The sequence below is a fragment of the Xenopus tropicalis genome, chromosome 1 (genome assembly GCF_000004195.4).
Source record: "Xenopus tropicalis strain Nigerian chromosome 1, UCB_Xtro_10.0, whole genome shotgun sequence".
NCBI lineage: Eukaryota > Metazoa > Chordata > Amphibia > Anura > Pipidae > Xenopus > Xenopus tropicalis.
Window position 1 is genome coordinate 191,233,490 of NC_030677.2, and position 14,726 is coordinate 191,248,215.

Here is a 14,726-nt window from a genome sequence, read left to right on the forward strand (position 1 = left end):
GTTCATGAAAGCCAAGAGACTGTAAAGACTTGAGGAGGATTTGGTGATCAACAGTGCCAAAACTGCTGAGACATCTGAGAGTCTTAATAAGGGAAGTGGTTTTGTAAATAGAATACATAGAATAGAAATAGGAACTAGAGATGTTACAAACAACAAACAAACTTGTGGCATTTTTGTTCACTTCTACATATACTGTATATGTCTGCCAGGAAAGATTGCAAATACCACATAGAAATTAACAAATAAAAACTTGGCACATCTTAAATCAGGCCTGGTCAGTGTGTGTCACTCTGCCACTAACTAAATAGCTTCATCAGCCCCATAGAGTTAAGCAAATATTGCTGCAAAAAAACATGTTTTCTATTGGTGTCTGCTCAATACGGGCACAATTTACATTTGGTTATCATCCATGCAATTATTGGTTGTTCTATGTCAGGGGTCCCCAACCTTTCCTACTCGTGAACCACAGCCAAGCATCATAAAAGTTCATGGAGGTGCCAAATAAGGGCTAAGATTGGCTATTAGATAGCCTCTATACACACTATCAGCTTACAGGGGGCTTTATTTGGTAGTCAATCTTGTTTTTATTCAACCAAAACTTGCCCCCAAGTCAGGAATTCAAAAATAACTACCTGGTTTGGGGGCACTGAGAGCAACATCCAAGGGGTTGGTGAGCAACATGTTGCCCCAGAGCCACTGGTTGGGGATCACTTTTCTATGACAACACATCTGACCCACAATTAGCAGTAGCATCACATCAGATCTCCATATTCTCCTGTCTGAATATTGCAGCTTCTCTCTATAATGGTGAGGACTAGTTTAAATCAGTACCTCAGAAGTTCTAGTAGATCAGCATAACACCACTGATTGACCCTGACTTCCTCCACTTCAAGTTCATGCTCTCCTGCTACAATCAAGCTCTATCAATAGCCAAACAACTGTACTTCTCATCTCTAATCTTCTCTCTTTCCTTTCCACCACAGCCACTGATTACTTTAACCTATCAACTGTGCCACCACCATATACTCCACCCAATACTGTAACTACATTTCTTTAAGGCAAAATAGACCACATTAGACTCAGCATACCATTTGATGACAACCTCAAATTAATTTGCAGTTCAGTCACATCTACTTTACACTCTTTCACTCCTGCTATAGCGGAAGTTAGAAAACTTCCTGTCTGCTCCAACCTCAGAGCTGCTTTAGAAACTGCACGCACCAAAGTAACCAATGATCTTCTCCTGACAAAGTCTAAAGACATTATTCAGTATATCTTTCTGCAGCCTTTGACAAAGTTTACAACCCACTCTTGGTCATTTTGTACACTTCTGGCACTTTGTGACAATGCTCTTTCATGGTTTAAATCACATGTGTCAAACACAAGGCCCACGGTCCGAATACGGCTGTTTTATGTGGCCCCTGGTGACTGCGCCTGACCGTGCAGCACCAATCGCCTGACTGCACTGTGACTGTGCCTGACCATACAGCATCTTAATAAAAAATTTGACTGGCAACAAAGCCTGTGTTTTAGATTTCAGCCCCCTTATGTGATTGAGTTTGACACCCCTGAAATGTTATCTTTCTGACCATTCCTTTACAATTTTTCCAACCCTACCTCCCCCTCATATCTTCTCTCTGTTGGACCCTCAGCTGTCCTCACTCTATACTACTTCTCTAGGAAAACTTATTCAGTACCACCTTTATGCTGATGACACCCAAGTCTAACTGCCTACTTCTGACCTCTCTCCTTCCGTCCAAAACTCACATTCATTATGATCACCATTCAGTTAACCACACAGGCACGCTGCCTAGGTATTAGCCAAAACTCACTGTATGTGAGTGGATAGATAGGTCAGTGTGGGTCTGTATGTGAGTGTATAGATAGGTCAGTATGGGTCTGTATGTGAGTGGATAGATAGGTCAGTATGGGTCTGTATGTGAGTGGATAGATAGGTCAGTATGGGTCTGTATGTGAGTGGATAGATAGGTCAGTATGGGTCTGTATGTGAGTGTATAGATAGGTCAGTGTGGGTCTGTATGTGAGTGTATAGATAGGTCAGTGTGGGTCTGTATGTGAGTGTATAGATAGGTCAGTGTGGGTCTGTATGTGAGTGTATAGATAGGTCAGTATGGGTCTGTATGTGAGTGGATAGATAGGTCAGTATGGGTCTGTATGTGAGTGGATAGATAGGTCAGTATGGGTCTGTATGTGAGTGTATAGATAGGTCAGTGTGGGTCTGTATGTGAGTGTATAGATAGGTCAGTGTGGGTCTGTATGTGAGTGTATAGATAGGTCAGTGTGGGTCTGTATGTGAGTGTATAGATAGGTCAGTATGGGTCTGTATGTGAGTGGATAGATAGGTCAGTATGGGTCTGTATGTGAGTGGATAGATAGGTCAGTATGGGTCTGTATGTGAGTGGATAGATAGGTCAGTATGGGTCTGTATGTGAGTGTATAGATAGGTCAGTATGGGTCTGTATGTGAGTGGATAGATAGGTCAGTATGGGTCTGTATGTGAGTGGATAGATAGGTCAGTATGGGTCTGTATGTGAGTGGATAGATAGGTCAGTATGGGTCTGTATGTGAGTGTATAGATAGGTCAGTGTGGGTCTGTATGTGAGTGTATAGATAGGTCAGTGTGGGTCTGTATGTGAGTGTATAGATAGGTCAGTGTGGGTCTGTATGTGAGTGTATAGATAGGTCAGTATGGGTCTGTATGTGAGTGGATAGATAGGTCAGTATGGGTCTGTATGTGAGTGGATAGATAGGTCAGTATGGGTCTGTATGTGAGTGGATAGATAGGTCAGTATGGGTCTGTATGTGAGTGTATAGATAGGTCAGTATGGGTCTGTATGTGAGTGGATAGATGGGTCAGTGTGGGTCTGTATGTGAGTGGATAGATAGGTCAGTATGGGTCTGTATGTGAGTGGATAGGTCAGTATGGGTCTGTATGTGAGTGGATAGGTCAGTATGGGCCTGTATGTGAGTGGATAGGTCAGTATGGGTCTGTATGTGAGTGGATAGATAGGTCAGTGTGGGTCTGTATGTGAGTGTATAGATAGGTCAGTATGGGTCTGTATGTGAGTGGATAGATAGGTCAGTATGGGTCTGTATGTGAGTGGATAGATAGGTCAGTATGGGACTGTATGTGAGTGTATAGATAGGTCAGTATGGGTCTGTATGTGAGTGTATAGATAGGTCAGTATGGGTCTGTATGTGAGTGGATAGATAGGTCAGTATGGGTCTGTATGTGAGTGTATAGATAGGTCAGTGTGGGTCTGTATGTGAGTGGATAGATAGGTCAGTATGGGTCTGTATGTGAGTGGATAGATAGGTCAGTATGGGTCTGTATGTGAGTGGATAGATAGGTCAGTGTGGGTCTGTATGTGAGTGGATAGATAGGTCAGTGTGGGTCTGTATGTGAGTGGATAGATAGGTCAGTATGGGTCTGTATGTGAGTGGATAGATAGGTCAGTGTGGGTCTGTATGTGAGTGGATAGATAGGTCAGTGTGGGTCTGTATGTGAGTGGATAGATAGGTCAGTATGGGTCTGTATGTGAGTGGATAGATAGGTCAGTATGGGTCTGTATGTGAGTGGATAGATAGGTCAGTGTGGGTCTGTATGTGAGTGGATAGATAGGTCAGTGTGGGTCTGTATGTGAGTGGATAGATAGGTCAGTATGGGTCTGTATGTGAGTGGATAGATAGGTCAGTGTGGGTCTGTATGTGAGTGGATAGATAGGTCAGTGTGGGTCTGTATGTGAGTGTATAGATAGGTCAGTGTGGGTCTGTATGTGAGTGTATAGATAGGTCAGTGTGGGTCTGTATGTGAGTGGATAGATAGGTTGTTATGGGTCTATGTGTGAGCGCTGTGATTTGCTTGGAAGGGTTGAACTTGATGGACTTTGGTCTTTTTTCAACCCAACTTAACTATGTAACTATTAATGTAATTAACAAATTACGCCCTGGATAACCCATGCTGCCAATCATTACCCCTGTGCTGATATAATTTCAGAGTGGCAATAGGATCCTATGTTCAATTATCCTGGATAACCAGCAAGGGCAATCAACAATCAACTATGATGATGAGAATGGGAAGACATGTATGCACATAGCAGCTGCTGCCGGCTACGGTGATATTATCTGTGAACTTGCCCGTGTCCCAGAATGCAATTTGCAAGCCCTTGATGTTGATGATCGGTAAGCATTTACGTGGAACCTTCTGCACCCTTGTCCTTAAATCAGGAAATTTTATCTTATTTAGTACATTTACCTTCTCAATGTCCCCTTTAAACCATACTATTCATTTTAAAATAGCCCTGTCCATTTTTTATTCTAGATATACTTATTGTATACACCAAATCCCCAATAAAGATTTGTGAAATCAGAACTCTAATTTGCATATGTATCATTTACATATGCAAAGTAGAGAAATGGGGGGGGGGGAATTAATGAAAAAAACTTCTGGCAAGTTAAATCAGGAATTTGGTGCATCCCTAACTTATTGGTGCTGAAGTTGCTTTCGTGACATTCAGTTTGTATGTAGGCTAGCTTTTATAATGACTTTTCTATCTCTTTTATGATACATTTGAAATTATGTATGATAGAAAAATATATTTTTGTAGATATTGTCAGGATTCTGAGCCATGATAAAGCAGCTCACAGGTTCTAATTGTTTTAGAAGCAAAACAGCATCAGTGGCACCCTTGGTATTCTCAGGTCCCCTCCCCCAGCACTGATCAAATGGACCTTAGGAATGTCACTCATTCACCAACATCAGGGATCCCCAACCTTTTATACCCTTGAGCCACATTCAAATGGAAAAGGTTTTGGGGAGCAACACAAGCATGGAAAGTGTTCCTGGAGGTGCCAATAAGAGCTATAATTGGCTGTTTGGTAGCCCCTATGTGGACTGGAGCCTACAGAAGGTTTGGCAATTGCACTGGGTTTTTATGCCACTGAAACATGGCACCTAACCAGAAATTCAAAAATAAGCACCTGCTTTAAGGCCACTGGGAGCAACATCCAAATGGTTTGTGAGCATCATGTTGCCCCCGAGCCACTGTTTGGGGATCACTGACCAACATCTACAACCAACCATATTTTACCAGAATTTTTGTTTAGTATAGAAGTACTAGAAGTACAAGGTGGATTCAGGAGATGTATACAGGACAGATGATCAGCTTTGGTGTAGGGTACACTAGGCAAAAACTAAACTGAAATGAGTCTTTGTTTGCTGGCTCAGGAATTGTATTTTAATTAATCTTTTTACTGTATTTTGAATGCCAGTGGTGTAACAATACAGACAGCAAGTCCTGCAGCTGGCTTGACCTCTGATACTTATTATGGTAAAAGTGGGCAGTGAGGGGTTTGCTGCTGGGCCCAGATATTCTTAATTACCCATTGTGGATCTAATATTTTTTCAATGTCTGTACTTTATTCCTAGAACTCCATTGCACTGGGCAGCGGCAGCAGGAAAACCTGAATGTGTCCAGACCCTTCTGAAGCTAGGTGTTGATATGAACCCCCGGGACATCAACGAAAACACTCCATTAACCTATGCTATGTACTGTGGCCACACGGCATGCATCAAACTGCTTTCCCAGGAAAACAGGTGAATCACAACAATAACAATACCCCTTCTGTATCTATGAAGCCTGAAGGATTTATAATAAATCATATTAATTATCCTCTTGCTGGCACAGTATTTACTTGCACTTTTCAGGGGTCAGGTCAGTCTCAGTGTTTACTGATATAACTGCTCAACTGCACATACCACAGAATTAATTATAGAAAAAGGGTGATAACGTTCTTGTGAGTAAAGCAGTGATCCCCAACCAGAGGCTCAGGAGTAACATGTTGCTCACCAACCCCTTGGGTGTTGCTCTCAGTGCCCCCAAACCAAGTAGTTATTTTTGAATTCCTGACTTGGGGGCAAGTTTTGGTTGAATAAAAACAAGATTTCCTACCAAATAAAGCCCCTGTAAGCTGATAGTGTGCATAGAAGCTGCCTAATAGCCAATCACAGCCCTTATTTGGCACCTTCATGAACTTTTAAGATACTTGTGTGTGACTGTGGCTCAAGATACTGCTGAACTATAACCCTAAACTTTTTTGACTGTGGCTCAAGATTAAGAAAGGTTGGGGACCCCTGGAGTAAAGGTTAGGATGTAGGAGTTGTAATGAAACAGACATAGAAAAAAGGTAGAGAATGGGTATAGCTAGGTGGATAAATGGTGGGGATGGTTGAATAGTAAATGTGGTGACACTGCTTGTTTGTAACCCTACTGTGTGAAACATGTGTTAGCAATAAATTGTAATCTGCTTGTTTAAGAACCAGTGAGGGACCATATAAATGAATATAGTCTCCATGTTCTACTGGATTATCAGGGTAGTAGACCAATAACATTTTTTAGTTTGGCTACATATCGGGAACTGAATTCTTGTCAGCCCAAAGAGGGACCTCAGAATCCAGAAACTTCTTATATAATATTTCTCATGTAAGAAATATTGTAATATTCCAATATAGTTTGCAATTAAAGATATCACATTTATGCCACTCTTGTTCTTTTAATCTGAGACCTTTTTCCCACTGACCATGTCATACAATAAATAAATGTTTCGAATTTATTGCAGATCAGACCCATTTCAGCCATTTGCATCACCGGGCACAAAAGCCATGAGAAAAGAAGGACGTCTCACTGTGTTGAATCAAATATTTTCTTGCAAGAAGAAGAAGGTGGATCAGAAAGCACATCAGAAAGACAAACTCAGGTATCACCGGGAGGAGACATCGGAGGTCGATGACATTATCACAACATTTGATTGCATTCTGGACACCAACTGTAAAGATCCCCCAGATGAGAGATTAAACTCATTAAACGGCAAAAAAAGAGTTGCAGAATCCCAAAAGTACTTATTACCAGACAGCAAGGAGAACTGCAAAGGTCTTCCTCCGATAAGAACCCAGAGCCTTCCGCCCATCACCCTTGGGCACACCTTTTTGACATCTAACAGTGTGATTTCAAAAGACCCCCAGAATAATGCTTTTCATTTTGCTCATAGGTCTCAGAAAAGCAAAAGTGAACATGATTTATTTGACAACAGAATTAGTTGCAAAACTCTAAAAGATAATCCTTGGAATATAGCTGCTAACCAAATATTATCCCATAAAGCATGGACATCTCCTCATCCAGACAATCCCAAGGATCATGTTTTTTCCAAGAACACCACCCGTATGGAAGGTCAGCTGCCCCCCCAAGTCCCTTCAATGGAGAACACATTTTCAGGTATAAAATGTAAGAAAAATAAGCGTTTCCAAAAGTTCTTAAAATTAACTTTGGTTTATTGTATACAACAATTATATTAACAACTTTGATTTTGAATTGTTGGTTTATTATACTTTATAGTTACATATTTATCTAGTAAGGTACACTCTATTGTTTAATTTGCCACAGTCCTCTGTTCACCTTTTCCTTTTCTGGCGAAAATGCTTCCCTATGCTTTTGGTAAATTTGCAACTATTCAAGGTTTTGCACCGAATTGTGTCTCACCATTTGTAAAATGTGAATACAAGGTTCATTCACCAAAAGTTGCCTTAGTCACCTTTTAGTAAATTGCTGATGTCTTAGTGAATTTCTATTTTTTGGTAAAATTCTTCACATTTTATCTTTGGCCTGTTTGAAAATATGTCCTTGTGTGTCAGGCTAGGAAGAAGGACGCTCCCGCTAGACTGATCACAGTCTATGCAACAAGTGTAGTCCCACCCTGCAACACACATAAAAGCCCTTATACTCACTAACCAGGGGCCGAATGAAGTGTTTCTTACTGATGCTAGTTTGGATAATTTTATAGAGAGGAGCTGCTTTTTGTCACTGCTAATGCCGCATATAATATTGATTGGCTATTTGGTAGCCCCTATTTGGCTCCCCTACAGGAGGTTTTATTTGACAGTACACTAGATTATTATCCAACCCAAACTTGCGTCCAAGCCAGGAATTCAAAAATAAGCACCTGCTTTGAGACCACTGGGAGCAACATCCAAGGGGTTGGGGAGCAACATGTTGCTCCTGAGTCACTTCTCTAGAACAAAAATGTCTTGTAAACACCCAGCCAGACTGAAAACAATGCAAAGTGCTTGCAGGATTCTGACACTGAATGTTATGTTAGAATAAGGTCCATATGCAGCTAGAAGGTTCTCCATTATTCACAATGATGCATATCACCGGATCTGCTTTTATACAACCAGACTCTCTGTTCATCTGATAGTGTCAATTTAAATTAGTGTTGTCATTAATATAGGAGGCCAGCTACACGATTATCTAAACTGATAAAGTGTGTGTCAGTAACATTATTCTCTTCTACTGCACAAAAATAAACAATACAAGCAGATCTACTCAAACTCAGAATATTTTAGCTATATTTTAACTATTTAATGAAGTCTATTCCACCTAACAATGTAGGTCTCTATAAAATATACACAAAACAGCTCATATGTAAAACCCTGCTTCTTCAAAATAAACCATTTTCATAAAAATATACTTTTTCAGTACTATGTACCATTGGATAATTCTAAATAGAAACTGCCATTTTAAGTACTAAGGGCCGCCCCCCTGGGATCCTGCTTTTCACAGCGCACACAAATAAACCAAGGCACACATACATGCTAGGCCCCATCAGCCAATTAATGGACAGAGTTCTGCCTTTTACTCCCACACTACTTCCTGTTACAGGTAGAGCTGCATTATTTCCTGTCAGGTGATCTCTGAGGGAGCAAACAGACTATTACAAAATGGTGGCTCAGGAAAAAGAAATAAAAGGGCAATATTTACTAATATATATTCCCTACCAGTCATTTGAACTTAAGAAGCCACTCAGATGAGTGGTGAAACTTTTTCAAGAAAAACTCTTAATTCTACTAGATACTAATATATATCCCAGTTTGGTGAGATTCCTTAATATGATATGCACCATCTGTTGGTTACAGTTCTGCATTACAGTTTTGAAATGTTACATCTTTATTCCTTAAATGTTTGTGTCTGTTTGTGTCTTTGTTTGTTAGGTCATCATTCAAAACAAATGTCGCAGGAAAAGCCAAGAATAAAGGAATTTTGCTTAACAAGAAATAGTTTAGCTCCAATACCGGACCACTGTGTTAAAAAAAGTACGTAATGTTTATAGCATTAATCTGTACACAGCAAAAACTGCAAGTCAGTCATCTCTCTGCCAAGAGCAGGCTTGCTTTGCTTGGCAGTGTGTCTAATAAGCAGATTCCATCGTTTTCACAAGACTGGAAAATTACCATAGTTGGTTAAAATGTAATAAAGGTACCACAGAATACTGTATGAATAGCCCTCGGATCATGAGAGAGGTACTCCCAATGTGTCTGTATCAGTAGCAGAAACAGAAAAGGAAAGTACAAGTAGTGTGGAGGCCAAGACTTAGAAAATTGGTGAAAAGAGTATCATGAAAAATAAGCGCTGCTTGCTTGATCAACATGAGTTCAGTTAATATGACTTCTACTGTTTTTATCTACCTCAAGAACCATGGAGTAGCTTCAATTTTTCTGTTTAGCGCAAGGTTTTTCATTGTTAAAACAACAGGCAAAAGGTTTTCTCATTCATTGCGCTTAATTGAACAAGGGGGTATACTGCCCCTTTAATGAAAAAAACTGGCACCGACTAAAACCACTTTCATAAAAATGCACTCTTCCTGCCTTCTGTTTCAAATTGAGCTCTGCTGCGCCTTTTGACACAGGGGAACCCTAAAACTACCCCCACCTCTGGGCCAGGTGGTAGCTCCAGGGTGCCCTCAATGTCAATAGGCACAGCAAGCTTGAACAAACACTGGAAATGACTCCAGACAGATGTATTAAAATATTAGAAGCAACTGCATATGATTTGTGATAAAGCCACACAAAGTTGTGTCCATTGGACACAATTACGCTAGGCGCACTGCAACTGCATCAAGGGAATCACCCATTTGTGTCTGCAATGACACTGGAATTGGGGAAAAAAACCATGCCAATTACATTTGAAATTGCATTTTGTACACTGCGTGTAGGTAGGGGAACAGGCCTGAACTGGGGTTCACAATAGGCCCTGGCATTTCAAGTACACAGGCCTAAACAGGTCCCCCATAAGCCCACTAAATAGTGACTGTCTATGGCATCTTACAGCAGCCCCTCTGGCATTTGCACAGATTGCCAGTCTGGGCCTGTAAATGAATGCACCCTCTTGTTAATTTATATAAGTGTCATCCCACCAATTTGCCAGGTTTCCTAATCTTCATTCTTCCTCTGTGCCTGCACAACCTCATAGATACCTTGGCATCAGAGAGCAGTCTAGGGTTGACACCTCTGTCGGCTTTCTTAGTGGGGCAGCAGGCAGGGGTGACACCGTGGGGGAGGGGAAGAGGCGGGGTTGCATGGCAGGGAAGAGGCAGGGCCATCACATCACGGGGTGGGGCTATGACGCAGCGATCTGGTCAATGTTACTCCTGGACAGGTGGCAACCCTAGAGCAGTCCCTACTATGAAAGGTCTGGCTACAAGTTAAAAAAGCCAACATGATCTGCTTTAGGCTTTTTCAGGTCCTTACACTGAAAGCACAGAAGAAGCCTAATGCGAAATAAGTGCCTTGCCTCAATGCCACTAGTGCTTTCCTTTAATTTCCCTATTTCAACTACAGTATAAATATCACCAAAAAGTTAAACTTCCTAAAAATAACATTTAGTTTTCTATTTTGTTCCATTTGAAAAACATTACATTTCTCAGAATATTACAAATCAGCCAAGTGTTTCCCAGCAGAACAATTTGTCTCTAGAATGGGCGGCTATTCGTATACAGTAAATGGGAGGAATGAAGGATGTGAGAAAGGCAGCTCTAGTTTGTCGGCAGTATGTAAACAGAAAATAAGAGTTCCTGGTGGTTTATCTGTGGTTTTATTAAAAGTTGTTTGGTTTTCTTTTTGTCCAGTTGCTGTTTTTATGGCAACCAAGGGCAGATTTGTTATAGACAGAACTGGGGATTCCACAAGGATTCCCAGCAATTTTCTCAACTTCCGGACTACAAGGAAACTTCTTAAAGGAGAATTGACGTTCAAATCACTGGGGGGGGGGGGGGCAAAATCTTAAGTGTGATTCAAATCGTTTACCTGATACCCTGGGCTGGTGCTCCTGTTTGCTAAAATCTGCACTGGCTCAGGGTATTTCTGCAGAGGAATCTCATCACAATATTCTTCAGATTCTTCCGACTTCTTTTTGTTCAGGCAGGCAAATACGCAGAAGACTCTAGTACGCACGCGTATGCCCGCGCCTGGAAAAAAGAAGAGAGAACAGGAAGAAAGATTGCTCCAAAGAACTTCTTAATAATAAACTTAAAAAAATTCCTCATGGCCGACCTCCATGTTCATCCATTAGCGACATATTTTTTCCTTCTGATGGTCCATTCTACAACATAACCCTCAATACACGTATTTAAAACATGGGCATTGTGTGCTAATTACCATTACGTTTGCCAGACTTACTTACTATGCCAATTTACTATCACGTTCAGGTTACTTGTATTTTATAACAAGGCAGACATTTAAAGAAAGAACAATATGAAAATATGCTCCTTGCACTTCCCTATAGTTGTTTTTGGTGCCGCTCAATTCTTCCTGCCTTCCCTTCCAAATCATGCGCTGCTGCGCCTATTGACACAAGAGAACCCTGCAGCTACCACCACCTCCTGACCAGGCACTAGCTCCAGGGTTCCATCAGTGCCCTGCGTCAGTCGCCACAGTTCAGTGAGTGCATACGTCTCTTGCATGCTGAAAACTGGAATGATGCCAGTTGTGTCCAAATTGCAAAGAAGTGCATGAGCAGTTGTGTTAAAGGGACATTAAACCCTGCTGCACTGCACTGCTCAACCAAACTTTGCTCAGTTGTTGCTGGACTACAAATCCCTGCTGCACTGCACTGCTCAACCAAACTTTACTCAGCTGTTGCTGGACTACAAATCCCAGAATAATGTAACATATAATGAAGGGTGAGGCATGTGGGAGCTGTAGTTGAGCAACATCATGGTTGTATTCTTAAAGCAATATTGCACAATAAAACTTTTCTTACAAACTTTTTCCCAAATCTCCAGGGCCAGCGGCTGCATTAAAATGCAAGAAATCCTCTAATGAGAATCCCAGCTGGTCTGTGTAAATCTGTCTCCCTGTTCTCTGTTCCTGCAATTGGAGTTGGGAGCATTAAGCACAGTTTCCTATCACTGAACAAGTCTCTCCTTTATCCCCATGTCTGATTCCTGTGTCATATAATGGAAAAATGACATAATTATCTCTATATGTAAGGTACCAGCAAGATTCCTGACACAGTGCTGGGAATCAGTGTTCTCATTGGTCACTTCTCTTGCACTTATAATGAGATTTTTGATCAGTAGAATTCTCACTGGTGAATTTCCTTGTATCTATAATTACGTTTTTCAGCAACTTTTATAGCAAAGCAGGGGGGCAGGGGGGCAGTGGGACAATTAGACACAACTGTGGAAGGTGCAGCAAGAGCATCATCCCTTTGTGAATGCAATGAATTCTGGGGAAAGCATAGCATTGTGGGGGGGAAAAAAATGTAGCCATCACCCAAAATACACTTTGCTCATTGCAGTTGTGAATGTACATGAGCCCTTTGTTCTTTCATGTCACTAGAATGACAAAAATCAAGTACCATAACTGTTTTCTTTTTTTCTTTTTTTTTATCTTTTTTTAGTCCAGCTGCCTCCTGGTCAAGTCTGTCAGGGTGTGAAGAAGTCAATGTCTCTGCCTTTAAACTCATTACGAACTGGGAATAATTTATCACCATTAATAATTTCTAAAACTCAGAGTCACTCCTTGTATTCGTTCCTCCCTGTTTTAAGAAGAGAGCCTCTACGGACGACCCGCGTCCTCCCTGCTATTCCTAGCCAGAAAGGACAAAGTACGACAGAGAACAACTCTGATTCTAATGGCTAGTTAACTGTTTCTGTCTGTATGTGATTATCTAGGCAGATTATTTTCTGTATGAAATAAAAATATATATATATGTATGTCCACTGTTAGTAATGAGAGAGAGAAAGCATCATTTTGATTTTTCTACGAAAGCAAATCATTTTTATAAGTTAGCATTTTGTGATCTTCCATGCCAAAAATATGCGGATTTTATTAAAGAAGAAACTTCTACGTGGAGAGAAGATAAAATGCTATATATGAGTATAACATTTTTAATTTTTTTAATTCAATATATTACTTTAACCTTACATAAAAAAGGAATGGAAAATAAAAGTACATTTATAAGACCGCTTCTTTTTCTTATTTAACGTATCAAAACAAGAAATTGCAAAATCAACAGCAGAACTTTAATAACTGGTTTTAAATTCACATTCCAAAGTAAGATGAGAGTTGTACAGGTATGGGACCTGTTATCCAGAATGCTCGGGACCTTGGGTTTTTGGGATAAGGGATCTTTCGTAACTTGGATCTTTACAGTTGTGTTCAAAATTATTCAACCCCCAATGCTGTAAAGGGTTCAGTGTACATTTGTAATTGTGTTCAGAATGAAATCTTACAAGGACTTTTTAAAGAACCAAATGCAACTAAAATGACATCAATTGTTTTTGTAATACAGTATTAAATGTTTTTTTGTGATTTCTTCATTGACACAATTATTCAAACCCTTAAAGACTACCACTCTTAAGAACAGAGGTTCATTCAAGTGTTTTCGATCAGGTATTGAAAACACTCGTGGATGTCAACAAGCAGCAATCAAGCATAGTAAGCACAAAATTAGGCAGATTTAAAATGACTGTGATACTCAGCTCCTTCTAGACATTTACTGGTGTGTTTACAAACATGGTGAAGTCAAGAGAATGGTCCAGGAAGACAAGAGAAGATGTGATTTCTCTTCACAGGAAGGGCAATGGCTATAATAAGATTGCAAAGATGTTAAACATACCAAGAGACACCATAGGAAGCATCATTCGCAAATTCAAGGCAAAGGGCACTGTTGAAACGCTACCTGGTCGTGGCAGAAAGAAGATGCTGACTTCGACTGCTGTGTGCTACCTGAAGCACAAAGTGGAGAAAAGTCCCCGTGTGACTGCTGAGGAACTGAAAAAAGATTTGTCAGATGCGGGTACTGAAGTTTCAGCTCAGACAATAAGGTGCACACTGCCTCCATGCCAGAACTCCCAGGCGCACCCCCTTGCTGTCTTCAAAGAATAAGAAGAGTCGACTGCAGGATGCCAAAAGTCATGTGGACAAACCACAAAAGTCTTGGGATAGTGTTCTGTGGACTGATGAAACAAAATTAGAACTGTTTGGGCCCATGGATCAACGCTATGTTTGGAGGAGGCCTATGAAGAAAAGAACACCTTGGCTACTGTGAAGCATGGCGCGGGGTCAATCATGCTTTGGGGCTGTTTTGCTTCAGCAGGTAGAGGGAAGCTTCAGCGTGTGCAAGGTACCATGAATTCTCTTCAGTACCAGGAGATATTGGAAGAAAATGTGATGCAGTCCATCACAAACCTGAGGCTTGGGAGACGTTGGGCCTTTCAACAGGACAATGATCCCAAGCATACCTCCACTAGAGCATGGTTGCAGATTAAAGGCTGGAACATTTTGGAGTGGCCATCGCAGTCACCAGACTTAAACTGGAGGCTTTTGCCCATGAAGAATGGGCTAAGATACCCGTAGATCGCTGCAAGAC

The 14,726-nt window shown here is 40.9% G+C and overlaps 1 protein-coding gene across 2 annotated transcripts in view; it reads left to right on the top strand.

Annotated features, from left to right (window-relative positions):
- Window positions 1-13,317, top strand: part of ankrd55 (ankyrin repeat domain 55) — a 53,528-nt gene extending 40,211 nt beyond the window's left edge. The window contains exons 7-11 of one of the 2 annotated variants that reach the window (XM_012966126.3): window positions 4,019-4,203; window positions 5,450-5,617; window positions 6,640-7,301; window positions 9,065-9,166; window positions 12,753-13,317. In XM_012966126.3, the coding sequence (XP_012821580.1) occupies window positions 4,019-4,203; window positions 5,450-5,617; window positions 6,640-7,301; window positions 9,065-9,166; window positions 12,753-12,994 (1,359 nt within the window). In that variant the 3' untranslated portion in view covers window positions 12,995-13,317. 2 annotated transcript variants of the gene reach the window in all.
- The last annotated feature ends 1,409 nt before the right edge of the window (window positions 13,318-14,726 follow it).